The sequence below is a fragment of the Emys orbicularis genome, chromosome 13, assembly GCF_028017835.1.
Source record: "Emys orbicularis isolate rEmyOrb1 chromosome 13, rEmyOrb1.hap1, whole genome shotgun sequence".
Taxonomy (NCBI): Eukaryota; Metazoa; Chordata; order Testudines; family Emydidae; genus Emys; species Emys orbicularis.
Window position 1 is genome coordinate 30,839,853 of NC_088695.1, and position 18,281 is coordinate 30,858,133.

The window sequence follows — 18,281 nt, forward strand, 5'->3', positions numbered from 1 at the left end:
AGATTTAAAGATATACTACACATATCCTCTAGACTATACAGTGGAATAATCTTGTAACTAGGTCAGGTGACAACCATCTTATAACGAGGTTCCTGACTTAGCTGCACTTGTGGCATAGACAAGGCCTAAATGACAGGTACAGTATTAAATGGGACTCAAAAGGTTTTTCAGGTTAAATTAGGTGCCCTTGTGCTTGCCTCCTGTAGAACAAACTGTAGAAGGAGGAAAAGTACAGGTACCAGGCTGTTAACTTAAGCCTCGTCTACACTGGAAAGTCATACCAGTTTAATTGACTTGGTTAAAATCACACTTTAAGTTAAACCAGTACAACTTTCTCATGTAGACAACATCTTAGATGTTAACTCCTGGAGTTGTCACCACATTTGGCCCTTTGGGGAAAGAGTTTGCAAATGCTCAGAGACAGGCATGCAACTTTGAAACCCTATGGACTCTAGTGATCTATGGAAGATCCAGTGCTATTCTTGTATCTTTCAGGGTATACATGTTAAGCACTCCTGTGCTGTTCCTCATCCTCCCTCTTCCACCTAAGAGAGAACGCACTGAAAAGCCATGCTGTCCTTTTTTCTTCTCTCTCTTCTTTTCCAGGGGATGATAGAATTGGGGGAGGGGGAGTTAAGAATGACTACACCAGCTGTTTGGTGTAGCTGCTTCTTGGCTTCACATCTTTTTTGAAATAGTTTTGCTTATTAGTAGGACTTGTCTTCATGTACAAGTGACTTTTAAACAGATTTAGTTAATCTGATGCAATAGATTGGGTGGACACTTTTGATTCAGTTTAAGACAAGCTTATTTTGCTTTAATTTCATTCCATTAGGAATAGATTTAAGCTAAACTGAAATAAGACACTCATAAACAGAAATAAGAGTATCCACACAGGTTTTCAGTGGATTAACTAAACTTCTGAAAGTTTTTGTGTTGACAAGGCCTTAGTAAAAATCATTGTACACTTTTAGAAAGAGCCTGGGTCTCCTCTCTTACAGCTGCACTGTTAAGGTGGGCACAATGGATCCATGATATCAGCATTATAATTTGACTACACTTTTGTGTGTCTGCGTTTCTGTGGAGAGGTTTCCATGTAAGCATTCCATATTTATGCTCATTGTTACTATATGCCTTTTGATTTGCTCCCCTCAGCACTCCATGTTGCCCTAGATAAAGAGAATAACCAATATTATATTATTTCCTGTTGAGAGAGAGAGAGAGGCAGTCTGTCTGAAATAGTCTTTGCAGCACAGGAAATTTTTCTATTTATTACAGAACAGGCAGGCTTTTTTTCTCTTATGCCTTGCTGGAGTCCTCTAAAGGGCCCATACCACAGGCCAAAAAGATTGGCTGGTCTGCACATTCTTGCCCTTTTGGGGTTTAGTTTGTCTATGATTTATATTAGAATAGCACCTAGAGGGCCCAGATGTGGATTGAGGCCCTGATTTGTGTAGGTTTGTAGAAACACAGTAAAAGTCAGTCCCTGGTCTAAAGAACTTGCAGTATTGGTTAATGACAAAAGGCTGATGAAACAATAGGTGGGAATGCGGGAGGGAGGACAATGTAACAATAATACCAGAGTGTTCTACCATAGACTAGATGTGCATACAGTGTACACTTGAAGTAGTTCAGTATTTGCCTAGTTGTGATCAGCTGGTGAAACTGCTAAATAAGGGTGATGTGTACACTAAGAACAGGTTGGTAGGCTCAGTCCAATTTCATGTAGGCCAGCATAAAATGGTGATTATATGAGCCATAAAGTGGTGGTTATTTGTATTCATTATTAATTTGCTTCTGGGTTTGAACTAATATTGTAGATTGACCAGTGTTTTAAACTAGTATTGTGAAAGTCCATTACAGTCCCCATAGGTAGAGAGTACACTATCCATGCTCAATCCTATTTAAGACAAGGAAGATTATGAAAACTGTGGCTATTGAATTTTTAAATTTCTAATCAATACAACTGTAGTTTAAGTTAAAAAATCCCTGAGCATTCTTTTAACGCTTTACTGAAGAATCCAGAGAGAACAGCACCAACAGTTACACTAGTTAGGAAACAAATAAGTGTTATCTTTTTCTTCAGAGCATAAGATGATGACCAGTTGAAGTCAGTAAGAAATATTCCTCATGGTATGCTACTGTATATGCCTTCTTTTTAAGCATTTGCCATTGGCTGTTGTTGGAGGCAGATTACTGGCCTAGATGGATTAATAATCTTTTCCTGTGTGTCAATTTTTATTGTCTTAGGGTAAAGACAACTAGAGCAGTGGTTTTCAAACAGGGGTCTGGGAATCCCTGGTGGGGGGGGAAAGGGAGGAGGAAAGACTGCGAGCAGGTTTTAGGGCATCCACTGAAATAAACCAGAGAGCAGGGCCAGCATTAGACTCACTGGGGCTCAGGGCAGAAAGCTGAAGCCCGAGCCCCACTGCTCCGGGCTGAAGCCAAAGCCCGAGCAACTTAGCTTCGTGAGGCTCCCAGTGATGTGAGACCCTGGACAATTGCTCTGCTTGCTACCCCTAACACTGGCCCTGGCTAGTAATTTACTGAAAAACAGTTGTTGTAGCACTAGTGGGCCATGGAATTTTTATAGCATGTTGTGTACGTGTGTGGGTACCTCATAAGGAGAAAGGTTGAGAACTTCTGCTCTAGAGCAGAGTGTACATAGGCAAAAAGGAAGCACCCATGTAAAATATGTAGTCAAGTTTGCATCCAAAGCTTATCATGTACAAATAAATGTTTCTCTGCAGTCCACTTGGTCTTCAACTTGAATAACAACTTCCCACCCCCAAGGAAATCCAAACCCCTCAAAGAGTTAAATTCCTGGCTGTCTATTTGCTATTCAGAACTGCAAATTACTGTACAGAATATCCTCACCAAATCCTGAGGAAATCACTTACACCCATAAAGGCAAAGAGTGGAGTGTCAAATATTTTTCTTCCTTTAGTTGCCTTATCCTGGAGAAATATATTTTTACACGCATTGGTTGACGGTCTAGCATTTGGTCATATAAACGCTATAAAATATGTAATTTACAGGTGGGAAAAAAAGATTGCCCCACTATTACTACTTGAGTGCCTGTGGCTTGTAATTATGGAGCCGTATTGTTAACACTAGTAGAGCTGCAGTTTTCTCCAGCAGACTAAAGAGGGACGAAATCTATTTTAAAATGGGATGCTTCTCTAAGCAAAGGAAGCCATTCCATCACCAGAAACAGAAGGCCCAGAAGGAGGAGTGCAGGCATGAAGGACTTGGACCAAACTGTGGGCTCATTAAAGGTGGAGAGATCAAAATGAGGGGGATTGCATTCAGGAGATTGTTTTTCATAGATGTTTTGTGCTTTTAAAGAGTAAAGTTGTGTGTGTTTAAGAAATTCCTTTGCTTTGCTTTTTATCTCCTTGCTTTATGCCACATGGTCCATAGAGGGATTAACTAGAAACCTGAGCACTCACAGCCAGGTAGTCTCAGGGGAATGCATTCAAGCAGTTGGGGGCTTGGGTGGGCTGAGAGCTGAGCCCAGGCTTCCAGTGTCTAGGTGACCAGACTGCAGGATTCCACTGCTCAAGAAGGATGTCAGACCTGGGGCCTGTGCCTGGGGAGTACACCTGAAGGACCCAGAATCAGGAACAGTGATCAGTCACTGCCGAGACCTAGAGATCTTAGCAGCATGTGAGATGCAGTATTTGGATCACATCACAACAGACTGGTGTCTGTTGAGAGAGCAGGACTGGACCAGGTAGCCACAATACTTCAAAGATTCCTGTTTAAGGCATGTAAAACAAAACATTTTTCATAATAACGTAGATCTCCACTTGTGTCTCTCATTTAATCTTGACTACAGTATAATTTAAAATATATGTTGTGATACACATATCTTTAGAATTATTTTTAACATTATCTCTTTACTTTCTCTTCAGTTGGCTTTGCTAAAAACCAAGCAGTAATACAGAGCTCTGGGACCTACCTCTGCTTTCTGGATTCTGTAAGTTGACTCTTTACATTTTATTTAGTTTTGTCAACAAAACACTTACCGTAGATTGTTTTTAATATGGTGGTTGATTTTTCTTAAGTCAAGATGTTTAAATGTTTTCTTAAGTCAAGTTGTTTCACACATGTTAAGTACTAATTACAACTTTGTATTAATCTTTCAACCTTGTATATGGCTGCAGACTTCTTTACCTTCTGCTCTGATCCCATTAAATCCCAAGGCTGGGTCAGGTCAATATTTAGGCATTCTTTAGGAGTTCTCATGTCCCATGTGCTGCAGGAGAGATGGTGTTGATGATTCAGATTGAATGTAGTCAAGGTTGCATTTGATTGAATTTGAGTTGGAACTGAACCAGGCCTTTGTGTAGTAATAGGGGCACTATGCTACAGTTTTTTTGATACAATGTAAAATCAAAGTCCTGATTGCTTGTGGTCTTTTATAAAAAGTGTCATGAGATCTTTTAAGAATGGAGATGTTAATGCTAGAGTCCTGGCTAGATTTTTAACTCAGGTAATCACATTCTGATTCTATAAATTCTTCTTGCAATGTCAATTGGATGCAGTATTTTTAAAAAATATCCTATATTGAACTCTTGATGCTAAATATTATTAAACAGCTGATATGTTTTACATTTGTTTATGGTCCAAGGAGTCTGCCAGTGATTTCCTCTCTCTGCCTTTCCATTCAAGAACTAAGTGTGGAATATGTTTTGCTGGCAGTAGCCTGCTTGACTAGTTGAAATATTGCTAATGCCATTTAGTACCATATTTAGTGACATAGTTACATGTTGCCTTTTTTATTTAATTTCATTATATTAAGGTTTGTTCCAATTTCCCGCCTAAATAGATTTTTTTAAAGGGAGTTTGGTACCTGAGGAAGGTTGTGGAAAGTGACTTTTCAGAATGTGCATGTCAAATATCACACACACATTCCAGAAGTGACAGTTTGAGCAGTCGGAGTTACAGATCTTATACGAATCCTTGGGTGTTTGGAGATCTCATTTCATTCACATAGCACAAAGTTATTCATTTCAGTAGCTTGTACCCAAGTACAGTGCAAAAGTGTGTTTACCAGATCTCAGTATTAGTTTCCTTACAGTTTCATTAGGAAGCGAATGTTAAAAAAGTAAGTCTGAGGAGATAAGTTCATTGTTCTAGATTTTGTTCACTTGCTAAACAACCTTGTTTTTTAATCAGGTTATAGGTGTTTCATGTAAATTGTACTCATGAAGTGACTGATTAAGGCCTTCATCCTGCACGATTGCAGTCAATGGGAGTTTTCCAGTTGACTTTAGTGGGCTTAGGATCAGGCTCCATTTGTATGAATGTGGGCAGGTTCAATGCAAACTGCTCCATGCATAACCAAATCTTACCCATCTTAACTCCTGTGAATAGTTCCATGAATTTGAGTCCAACTGACTTTTGGGGTTCAATGGCACTGCTTGCATGAGTGAAGCAAGCAAGATGTGACCCAAAATCAGTTGTTATTTGCAAACCCCGAGGTATTCCAGCCTTAGACAATTGCTCCACAGTGTGTAGCGTGGTTAAATGCTGGGGATTTAGGATGAAACCACCGCACCAATTTTTCTTGTGAGCTTAGCCAGCAAAAGCCCACGTCTCCAGAAGTAAAAAGTCTGTTGCACCATGTAGTGCAATGTCACGTCAGTGCAAAATACATATATATGTGATTCATTGAGGTAAATATCAGAGGGGATTATTCTGCCTCTTCCAGTTCAGACAAACATGGTTATAAATCAGGCGATTATAAATCAGGTCATTACTTATATTTTTTATTTGACATTTAAGAGGAGAGAAAGTGTGTGTGTGTAAAAATCTCTTTTAAATGTTTGAATTATTATTTACATGATTGCATGTATGTCATGTACCTTTACACTGCTGCATAATTTCCCTTCACTGGTTAGCTCTAGAGCAGGGGTCGGCAACGTTTGGCACGCGGCTCGCCAGGATAAGCACCCTGGCGGGCCGGGCCAGTTTATTTACCTGCTGACGCGGCAGGTTCGGCCGATCGCGGCCCCCACTGGCCGTGGTTCGCCGTCCCGGGCCAATGGGGGTGGCGGGAAGCCACGGCCAGCTCATCCCTCGCCCACGCCGCTTCCCGCCGCCCCCATTGGCCCGGGACGGCGAACCGCGGCCAGTGGGGGCCGCGATCGGCCGAACCTGCCGCGTCAGCAGGTAAATAAACTGGCCCGGCCCGCTAGGGTGCTTACCCTGGCGAGCCGCGTGCCAAACGTTGCCGACCCCTGCTCTAGAGGGTAAAGTAATCTGTAGCAATCATTCACAAATATTACGGCTGAATAATATTTTTTTCCCCCAGATGTTCTAATGGATGGTTCAGATTTGGTGAAAGATTAATTTTGAAATGAATGTGTGCTGTATACATTTAGGACCATTTGAAGTGGTTCCAAACAAAAGTTTTATGGTCCCAGCTTGAAAAATAATTGAAAATAGGTAGAGAATATTGGTTCTTTGTTTAATTTCTACATATTTGCACTAACAACTAGATGTTTCAAAGGTGAAATCATTCTGAGCTAGCAAAACTCATGTCCCTGTATCCTAGAAATTATACATCAAATGTGTTGTTAAAGATAATGTTCTGCTATTTTTCTTTGTGGCTGCTATTGTTGGCTAAAAAAGATTAATATAGAGGGGATAAAATAATTGCAAAAACTGCTACAAAACTAGGAATTTATCAGTATTCTGTCTGACAGTAGTTACTAGATACTATGTGGTAATAACCCAAACACAGATGTTTCCAGCTGTGTGACTGAGCTGTCTGTGTCTGCTTCCATATGCCCCCTCACTTCTTAGGTTCAGTTCACCAGCCCAGTATCAAGTTATTTAGAAAAGAATGTTGATATCAGGCATGTGGAATGAGCTGCATTATTGCCAAGAAATTGATTTTCAGATTTGCATTCATAGTTGCAGGTTCTGGGTTAATACAGAGCAGGTTACATAATTCATTATGCATTTGGTGTATGTGAGGAGAGAATGTATTGTGTTTTTTAGGACTTCTTGCTTGTGTATCTTTGAGGAAGTATTGACTCCAGAGAGAACTGTTCACTTGCTATCTCAGCTGGAGTCAAGCTGCTTATATCTCAAAGCACCAATAGCTTTGTGATGACAGTGAATTGGGAAGAAACATGACAAAAGAGGATACAAGGCTCAAAATTTTTAGAATTTGATCAGCCCATTCTTGTGTTAAGTGCTGGTTATTTGACTAAAAGCTAATATGTTTTTGTTTTCTGCTATAACCATTGTTCTTTGAGTGCTTGCTCATGTCGATTCCAAGTAGATGTGTGTGCACTGTGTGCACAGTTTCTGGAAGGTTTTTCCCTTAACGATATCTGTCGGGTTAGTCCAGGCATTCCCTGGAGTCGTGCCATCATGGCGCCGCATATATAGCACTGCCGACCTGCTGCCTCTTCAATTCCTTCTTACTGCCAGTGACGGTTAGCCGGAACGTTGTTTCTCTCTTGCTTCTGCAAGGGTTTCCCTAGTGGTTTACTTGTAGTTACCTGTAAATAGTTAAAATAGTTAGTTTCTTATTTAGTCTTAGTGTACTTGTTAGATTAATTACAGCCCTGTTCATTGGGGGCAACCCCTCTTCCCCAGAACTGGGGTATGTCTCGTGGTTTAAACAGTGCATGGCTTGTAATAAGCCTATACCAAGGAGCTACCCTCACACTTCTTGTCTGAAGTGTCTGCGGGGAATCCCATCAACAAGAGTGCTGTAAGATCTGCAGGGGATTTTGCCCCAGAACCCAGAAGGAGAGGGACCAAAGATTAAAATTTCTCCTGATGGAGGCAGCCCTTTGCCCTCACTCGGAGCTGAGTTCGGCTGAACTAGCACCCAGCATATCAACATCAGTGCGGCGTGCACCAGCGTCTACGAGGGAGACCTCGGCACCGAGAAGGGACTCTAGCTCCAGAGACTCTCGGTACCGATAGGGTTCTCCGATACAGAGGGGCTCCATCCACGGCTCAGTCTGGCACCACTCCCATTCTCCAGTACCCTGTAAAAAACATAAGAAGTTGGAGAGGGGGCACTCATCCACGCCAAGAACAGGGCAAAATGCCCCGAGTGCATTGTGACCCGTGCAGGGCCACTCAGGCACTGCACTAACCAGCATGGTGCTGTTGACTGCAGCCTCAGCGAAGGGTCAGTCGAGTCAGGTGACGATGGACTCCCCTCTCTGGGAGAGTTGCGGAGAGGTGCTATATATGCCTTCCAGGCCGGAGACATTAAAGGGAGCCAGAGATCTAATTGCCTTCATGGCACTGGCTTCGCCCTCCAGATGCGAGTGTGCGTCAGGCCCCACGAGTGTTGGCACCGCAACCCCCCCCCCCCGGCGCTGTTGCATGGCAACCCAGCTATGGTGCCACGCTGGTCTCCTTCGCTATGGCACCACTCCTCAGCACCGCCCGAGGTTAATCGGGCTATGGCGCAGCGATGGTTGCCTGATTGCTCCCTAGCACAGACTGGCACTGCTCTTCCCTGGTAGCTGTGCAGTTAGTCCTCCCAATCAGACTTGGAGCCGGAATCTTACATGTCCAGACGGAGCGGACACATATGGGAGTGGAGGCACGCAAGAATTGACATGGGTCAGCAATTCTGTACTGTGCCCTGGCCTGCGCAGCGGCAGTTACGGGTGCAGTGGCCTTTTTGGACCCCATGGACATTCCATCAAGCCCCAGGGTCTCATTCCAGGAGGTCTCAGTCGGTGATCTCTGAGAGCCATGCACCTCCTCCGCCTCCCTCGGTGTAGGACCAACCGCATGGCACCAAACTGGCCACAGTACCAGAGGAGCTGGCACCGTGAGACCCACTTGGTACAGAAGGTCAGGAGCAAGAGCTTGTTCCCGTACTGACTTTATCATCTTCGTCACCAGATGAAGCTGTAGCAGGGATCTCTCCGACCCCTGCACTCGAGAGTAGTGTCTACCAATGGCTTTTGAGGAGAGTGGCCCAGAACCTGGTGCTCCAGGTCAAAGAAGTCACTGAGTCCTCAGACCCTATGGTGGACATCCTGACTACTGGGCTTGTCCCGTATTGCTCTGCCACTAATTCAAATGATTCAGGACACCACAAAATCCCATAGGCATACCCCTGCCTCACTGCCCCCAACGGCAAAGAGGACTGAGAGGAAATATTTTGTTCCCTCTAAAGGTTTGAATTAGAGCTGTCAAGCGATTAAAAAAATTAATCGTGAATCATGCGAGTAATCGCGCTGTTAAACAGTAATAGAATACCATTTATGTAAATATTTTTGGATGTTTTCTACATTTTTCAAATATATTGATTTCAATTACAACACAAAATACGAAGTGTACAGTGCTCACTTCATATTTTTTATTACAAATATTAGCACTGTAAAAAACAAAAGAAATAGTATTTTTCAATTCACCTAATACAAGTACTGTAGTGCCATCTCTTTATCATGAAAGTTGAATTTACAAACGTAGAATTATTTCCAAAAATTAACTGCACTCAAAAATAAAATAATGCAAATCATTGTTTGTCTGAGCGATTAGCTGAACAAGAAGTAGGACTGAGTGGTCTTGTAGGCTCTAAAGTTTTACATTTTGTTTTTGAGTGCAGCTATATAACACAAATATACATTTGTAAGTTATGCTTTCACAATAAAGAGATTGCACTATATTACTTGTATGAGGTGAAAAATGCTATTTATTTTGTTTATTTTTACAGTGCAAATATTTGTAATAAAAAATTATAATATAAAGTGAGCACTGTACTTTTTGTATTCTGTGTTGCAATAGAAATCAATATATTTGAAAATGTACAAAAACATCCAAAAATATTTAATAAATTTCATTTGGTATTCTATTGTTCAACAATGCGATTAATCGCGATTAATTTTTTTGTGTTAGAAACATGAGTTAATTGCGATTAATCGACAGCTGTAGTTTGAATATCTTTATTTGCATCTGCCCCAAGGCTCCTTAGTGGTGGCAGCAGTGAATGAATGCGAGTGTCAGGGGCAACAAGGGCCCTCACCCAAAGCCCGGGACGCTAAGTTGGACCTTTCTGGGAGGAACGTCTACTCTACCGGGGGCCTCCAGTTTCGGATTTCAAGCCTCAGCAGATATAGTTTCAATTCCTGGAGAGCTATGTCAAAGTTTATTGAGCTACTGCCATCAGAATCTAGGACAGAATTCTCCATCTTGGTGGAGGAGGGCAAGCTAGTGGCACGGGCCACACACTACAGGCAGCCCTGGATGTTGCTGTTTTGGCCGCTTAGACCATGTCTTCGGCCATTACTATGAGAAGGAGCTCTTGTCTGCAGGCCTCAGGACTCCCAAATGAGGTCCAGCAGACCACTCAGGATCTCCCATTCGAAAGCTCCTCACTGTTTTTTCTGAAAAGACAGACTCAAGGCTACATCACCTTAAGGACTCAAAGGCCACACTCAAGTCCCTTGGCATGCATATCCTGGCACTGCAACGAAGGCATTTTAAGCTGTAGCCCCTGTCTCAATTTTTACCAGCCTCAGGACAAGTAGGACTACTCTAGGAGGCCTAGCAGAAATCATAGGAGGAAGTCTCCTCCCATTATCTGCTCAGGGCTCTGGCCAGGCAAAACAGCCCTCCGGACAGATACAAGCCTTTTGAGGGTGTGCTCGAGGGCTGTGCACCAGTTCAAGTACCAGATCCAATTGCCCTGTGTTTTTCATGCTGACTATCCCATTTCTACTCTGCCTGGGCCCAGATTATATCAGACCACTGGGTGCTCTGCACGGTAGAACTGGGATATTCCCTCCAACTCAGCTCTCCCCCTCCCCGGTCCCTCTTCAGGGACCCCTCTCATGAAAAACATCTAATGCAAGAGGTGCAGATGCTCCTGAGAGCGGGAGGAGTAGAGGAGGTTCCTCAGGAGCTATGGGGAAAGGGATTTTACTCCCGTTATTTCCTAATCCTGAAAGTCAAAGGTGGTCTCAGGCCCATTCTAAATCTGCAAAACTTCAACAAATTCATTAAAAAGTTGAAGTTCCGCATGGTCTCTTTGACCTCCATTATTCCCTCCTGGGATCCGGGGGATTGGTATGCCACCCTTGACTTGAAGGACATGTACTCTCATATTTCGATAGTCCCATCCCACAGAAGGTTCCTCAGGTTCGTGGTGAACCATACCATTATCAGTTTACAGTCCTCCCCTTCGGCCTAGCAGCAACATCTTGGGTGTTCACCAAATGTATGGCAGTAGTGGCCGTATTCCTCAGAAAACGGCAGGTGCAGGTGTTTCCATACCTTGATGACTGGCTGATCAAGGGCCGTTCCAGGGAGCAGGTAAGCCCGATAAGGTCGACTTTCGACAGGCTTGGCCTTCGGCTGAATGTGCAGAAATCAACCCTGTCCCCCACTCCGAGGATAGAGTTCATAAGGGCAGTGTTAGATTCGGAGCAAGCCAGAGCATTCCTACTGGAATCACAGTTCCAGATGCTTTGCGACATCATAGAGAGTCTCAGCCGATACCTTGCCACTACAGCAAGGAATTGTTTGAAGCTCCTCGGACACATGGTCGCCTGTACATATGTAGTACAAAATGCCAGAGTGAGGCTCAGGCCCCTCCAGGCTTGGCTGGCAGCGGTATATCGTCAAAACCGAGACAGCCTAGACAAGATAGTCACGCTTTCTCCAAAGGCGACCGAGTCTCTCCTATGGTGGCTCAACCCGCAAGCGGTGTGTGCAGGAGTATCCTTCTCCAGACCTCAACCCTCGCTCTCTCTGGTCACAGATGCATCGGCAATGGGTTGGGGAGCACATCTAGGAAGGCTCAGAACTCAAGGCCTCTGGTCCCAAGCGGAGCTTTTGCTCCACATCAACGTTTGGGAGCTGAGAGCAGTTCCTCTAGTCTGACAGACCTTCCAGACCCTCCTGGAAGGGAGATGTGTATCAGTCATGACAGACAATGCAACAGCAATGTTTTATATAAACAGACAGGGTGGAGCCTGCTCCTCTCCCCTATGCCAAGAAGCCCTCAGGCTGTGGAATTTCTGCAAAGCCCACTTGATACATCTGGAGGCATCTTACCTCCTGGGGGCTCAGAACGAGTTGGTGGACCATCTCAGCGGATCCTTTCACAACCACGAGTGGCCCATACGCCTGGACGTCATGAACAACATCTTCCAATGGTGGGGAGCTCCCCAGATAGATTTGTTCACAACGAGGCACAACAGGAAGTGTCTGCAATTCTGCTCCTTCCTGAATCACAGCCCGGGTTCGATCGCAGATGCATTCCTCGTTCCCATCTGTTCTACACGTTTTGGCACATCCCACTCATTCACAAGGTTCTGCTCAAGATCAGGAGGAACAGAGCCTCTGTGATATTAATAGCACCAGCCTGTCCCTGTCAACATTAGTACGCCACACACCTAGAACTGTCGGTGGAACCTCCAATCACCCTGCCTCTGCCTTCAGCACCCCAATCTCGAATCTCTCCATCTCACAGCATGGAAGTTTCTTGGTTGAACCCACTGGAGCTCGCTTGCTCGGGACCCATTAGGGTGGTCGTCCTTGGTAGTAGACAACCATCCACTAGGGCAGAGGATGGCAACCTTCGGCAAGTGGCCCACCAGGGTAATCCGCTGGCGGGCTGCGAGACATTTTGTTTACATTGACTGTCCACAGGCGCGGCCCCCCTGCAGCTCCCAGTGGCCGTGGTTTGCCGTTCCCAGCCAATGTGTTAGGGCCACCTACTTGGCTAAGTGGAATACTTCTCCCATGCACTCATCAGTACCCTTTATCTTGGACTATCTGTTGCACCTGAAGCAACAAGGTCTGTCGGTATCATCAATAAAGGTTCAACTGGCTGCCGTTTCTGCTTTTCAGGCAGGGGTTGCAGGCTGATCAGTCTTCGCTAACCCGATGGTTGGCCATTTTTTTAAAGGACTGGACAGATTATACCCTCAAGTTCAACAACCAATCCCTGCATGGGACCTTAACTTGGTGTTTTTGAGGCTGATGGGGGGGCCCCCCTTTTGAGAGCCTAGTGACATGTTCGCTACTCTACCTGTTGTGGAAAGTAGCATTCTTGGTGACGATAACCTCAGCTAAGAGAATGTCCAAGCTTAAGGCCCTAACATCCAAACCTCCAAACACTATCTTCTATAAGGACAAGGTTCAGCTTCGACCTCACCCAGTCTTTCTTTCCAAAGGTTGCCTCTCAGTTTCATGCCAATCAGGACATTTTTCTCCCAGTTTTTTACCCTAAGCCACACGCTAATAGCCGGGAACAAAAGCTCCATGCTCTGGACGTTTGGCGATCATTGGCTTTTTGTATCAAACAGATGAAGCCTTTTCAAAAATTGAACCAGTTGTTTGTTGCAGTAGCAGATAGGATGAAGGGCCTCCTAGTGTCTTCTCAAAGGCTTTCCTTGTGGATCACCTTCTGAATTCGAACATGCTATGACCTGGCAAAGGTGCCAGCCCGTGCACTGACAGCACACTCCACAAGGGCACAAGCGTCCTCAGCAGCATTCCTGGCGCAGGTCCCAACACAGGAGATCTGCAGGCCACCATCATACAGCAGGCCAGAGATGATGCAGCATTTGGCGGAGTAGTACTACAATCTGCGAATCAATGAACTCCGACCCCTCCTTCTAGGAAATGCTTGGGAGTCACCTACTTGGAATGGACATGAGCAAGCACTTGAAGAAAAAATGGTTACCTACCTTTTCGTAACTGTTGTTCTTTGAGATGTGTTGCTCATGTCCATTCCAAGACCCACCCACCTACTCCTCTGTCGGAGCCAGACGGCAAGAAGAAACTGAAGAGGTGGCGGTTTGGCAGGGCCCTCTATGCAGTGCTATGATGGCAGGACTCCATGTAACACTGAGCATATGGCTGCATATATTTGTTGACTAACTAGCAGTAAAGGGTCAATACTAGCTACATTCCTATTAGACAGAGGGTGTTTGGGGATTTCCTCCAATGCTCTCCACTCCCATTCTCCATCCATTGTATTGTAATTTAAACAAATTACCAAAATAATATAAACCAGTGTGATTATATTGTGTTATTTTGATGATTATATTGTGTTATTTTGACAAATAAAATATGCAGAATTTTGCAGAATTTTATAATATTGTGTGCAGAATTTTTAACTTTTTAGTGCTGAATTCCCTCAGGAGTAAGTATTTTTGCTAATGATCAGACTTCTATTGTAGATTCATTTATTTTTTGGGGTTTTGTAATCTATTCACTCTCCCTCCACCAAAAAACAACAACAAAACTTTGACATGTGCTAAGGCAAGCTACATTTCAAAATAGACAGAAGACAGGGTGGAAGCAATTTTAATCCCCATTACCTGTGCAGCGATATGGAGTGAGCTGTATACTGTTGCCACTACTCATAAGCATTAAGAAAGAAAGGTCAGTTGAGGACACATTATGCATTCAATGATCTATAAAAGAATAAATTTTTTACTAAAACTTTTCAAATGTTTTTAAAATTGAAATACTTTTGTTTAGAACAAAGGTGGGCAAACTATGGCCCGTGGGCCACATCCAGCCCGCGGGACCCTTCTGCCCGGCCCCTGAGCTTCCGGCCGGGGAGACTAGCCCCCGGCCCCTCCCCTGTAGTTCCCCCTCCCCCGCAGCCTCAGCTCGCTCCGCCACCAGTGCAATGCTCTGGGCGGCGGGGATGTGAGCTCCTGGGGCAGCACAGCTGCAGAGCCCGGCCTGACCCAGTGCTCTGTGTTGCGCGGTGGCAACGGTGTGGCTGACTCCAGCCGGGCGGTGTGGCTGTAGTGCCACCAGCCACCTGTGCTCCAGGCAGCGCGGTTAGGGGGCAGGGAGCAGGGGGGGTTGGATAGAGGGCAGGGGAGTTCGGGGGTGTGGGCAGGGGGCGAGGGTGTGGATAGGGGTTGGGGCGGTCAGAGAGCGGGGAACAGGGGGGTTGAATGGGGGCAGGGGTCCCAGGGGGCCCATCAGGAATGAGAGGAGGGGTTGGATGGGGCGACGGGGGGCAGTCAGGGGCAGGAGTTCCGGAGGCAGTCAGGGGACAAGGGAGAAAGGGTGGTTGGATGGGGCAGGAGTCCCGGGGTGGGGGGCGGATAGGGGATGGGGGCCGGGCCACAACCCCCTCCCCTAACGGGCCCTCCATACAATTTCTGAAACCCGATGTGGTCCTCAGGCCAAAAAGTTTGTCCACCCCTGGTTTAGAATGTAAGAGGTTAACCATATAATTTAAAACAATTAAAAAAGCAAACATTTAGTTCAACTATTTAAAATACTTTCTAATAATCTCATAGATTTATAGATGTTTTTTAGTGCCTATATGAAGTTCAGTTTATTTTTAAGTACATACTATGAGGAGGGTGTAGTTGATTTTCCCATATGCTAATTAGGCAAATTCAAACCTTATCCTAAACACTAAAATAAATGTAGGAGGCAAAATATAAAATACATTAATTAAACAAATGAAAGTAGTGGAATTTGTAAGTGACTATTTTAACATTAACCTTTGGTTTCATTCTTAATTTAGCACTTAAAATGGAATTGTTCCTTCTTCATTAAGATTGACCTTGTATTACAAAACAGAATATATTTTACATGTTGAATTGCTATGTTCAATCAAAAAAGTGGAGAAAAATTAAATTCTTCAGCGGGTTAGCACTCTGTAGTTTAGTGCAGTCCAGGCAGATTATGTATCGATGTGGCTAATAAATGCTTGTCATTTTGAATTTGTCCAGACTGATTTAAGAAACAAATACTTAAACAGAGACAACTTTAAATAATGTCCTGAAGTTCAGACTTTTTTTTCTGAAGTTTTTCTTTTTTCTACCAAACAGTGAAATAAAAACAAATAATTTGCTCAGTCAGCAATGTTTGTTTTGTTTTTAAGTGCAGTGTCTTTTGCTGTAAGGAAAACAGTTATCTGCTATAACTGGCTTTGGATATTTAGCAGCATCTGTAAGTATTCCAAGTGTAAGAACTTGTGGAATTTGACTGAAGCAAGCCAACCTTCTGCGGAAGGGATATAGCTGATATGAGCACGAGCAAGCAGAGTGCCTGTCTGTCTGAAAGGTGATGGAGATCACGGGCCCCCCAAAGGCAGAAACACATCTGGGCTTGTTTAGAAATCCCTGTTGGCTTTTCATGTGGAATAAAGACCTTTTCATTCTCCCATCTTTCAGCAAATTGCTTCTCTGCTTAAAATGGACTATGGAGAACAGGAAGCATGTTTGTAATCAACAAAATTCATATAAATTCTGGGTTATTTTGAGCACCTATTAAAGGATTCTATTTTTGGTTTGATGCCTTGCTTATTGCTACTTAAATAGTTATTTGACAGCATTTATATTTTATATACCTATATATATTTACATTTACAATAAACCACATATTATCTGACATCTTTTCATTGAATTTGTCAGTTTGTTATATGTGATTATTTTTAATAACATTTTCAGATATTTATGTGAGACTTTTATTAACTTGTAGCAACCATTTTGTGAATATGTAATAAATCAAGGTGTACACTATTGACATAATTGAAAGTGCAATGTCCCTCAGGGCTGGAAACTATTCTTTTTCTATTGTTTCCATTTTATTTGTTAAGAAGCAATGTATAAATATTTCCCTTTTAGCAGGGAAAATTAATTTGTGAACTTTTTTCTAAAGGGTATGAAAAGCACTATTAGAATGTTATGACTAAGAGCTTACATTAGTAATATACATTTCATCCCAAAAGATTCCGTGGTGCGTGCAAATTGGAGTCATTTAACTTAAATTCAGACCCATTCAAGTAAAACGGGGCATTTGGTTAACAGCACGTAAGAGTTTTTAGGACAGGAAGTGAGGAATTTCATATCTGGTTGAAAGTGCAGGGAAAATTTAAATGGGTAGAATCTTAATACTAACTTTGACTATGACACTAGTTCCATTTTGGAAAAAAGTGGCTTGAGATGCTTAATGCCCACCAATGATATTGATGGATTTGACCACATTGAGCATCACATATCGCTTTGCTGAAGTAAAATATGACTGCCATATTTGCTGTGAGATTTTTCTCATAGTTAATCTACTCCTTGTAAGCCCTTACTGTTTTGAATCTGTAACATGTTCTAAGGACTAATTTAATTGTTTACTGTGATCTGTGTATCAGTTTATGATCCAGTCCATAGCAATGAGGAGAATTTTGCAGTGCTCCTAGAGCAGTTTGGAGAGTCACAATCTCTCTCCCAGACTCCCCACCACTCTTTGACATGCTGGCTTTACTACACTGCCAGGCGCAATAGGGAGGTAGGGTTAAGGCCCCACTCCATGCATTCCTTGCCTCCTTCTGCCCATCTGCACAAGGGAGGCATGTGCAACTGTGCATAGTCTGCTTCCTGTTGCACTCAGGAGGTAGTGGTACAATGCACTGATACAAGGAAGTAAAGGGGTGCTTTATACCCTCTGTACTCCCTTGCACTCCTGCACAGGAGGGGCCACAATCTGGGCCAGTATCAGCAGAGAGCAGGTGAGAGGCATGCAGTGACTTGAATATGGAATGTAAACACATACATTTGGAAAGTGCAGTGAGACTTGTAGCAAACTATTGTCCTGGAGAGGATGAAGGTGCTTCTGTCCATTGTTGAATTAGTTTGATGTGCACAAGTCAATTTAAAATCTTCTGGCATAACCATACAACCTAGGTTAAAACTGTAGTTGAAAAACAGTTTTCAATGGCAACTCCAGAGGGGTAGCCTTGAAACTAGTTATCCTGTCAACAATTAGAACTGAATCACTTAGAGTATTGCATATAATTCAGGGTACCTCAGAACTGAAAAATGTCAGCAAATTGGAGGGAATTCAGAGAAATATGCAACCGAAGGGGCTACAGCAGGGGTGGGCAAACTTTGTGGCCCGAGGGTCACATCTGGGTGGGGAAATTCCATGCAGGGCTGGGGCAGGGGGTTGCGATGCGGGAGGGAGTGTGGGATGGGGTACGGTGTGCAGGAAGGGGCTCAGGGCAGGGGGTTGGGGTGCAGGAGGGGTTCGGGGTGCGGGCTTCGGCCCAGCACCGCTTACCTTGAGGGGCTCTGGGGTGGCAGCGGCGTGCAGTGGGGTTAAGGCAGGCTCCCTGCCTGCCCTGGCCCCGCGCTGCTCCCGGCAGCGGCCGGCACCATGTCCCTGGGGGGAGCGGGGGGGGGGGCGGCAGAGGGCTCCACGTGCTGCCCTCGCCTGCGGGTACCTCCCCCAAAGCTCCCATTGGCCACGGTTAGGTATATCTCCATATAAATATATATATCTCATAGAACTGGAAGGGA

The 18,281-nt window shown here is 44.1% G+C and overlaps 1 protein-coding gene across 1 annotated transcript in view; it reads left to right on the plus strand.

Annotated features, from left to right (window-relative positions):
* B3GNTL1 (UDP-GlcNAc:betaGal beta-1,3-N-acetylglucosaminyltransferase like 1) overlaps positions 1–18,281 on the plus strand; it is a 342,640-nt gene that overhangs the window by 14,676 nt on the left and 309,683 nt on the right. The window contains exon 4 of the mRNA XM_065415053.1: positions 3,918–3,982. Coding sequence (XP_065271125.1) covers positions 3,918–3,982 — 65 coding nt within the window. The remainder of the gene's footprint in view (positions 1–3,917; positions 3,983–18,281) is intronic.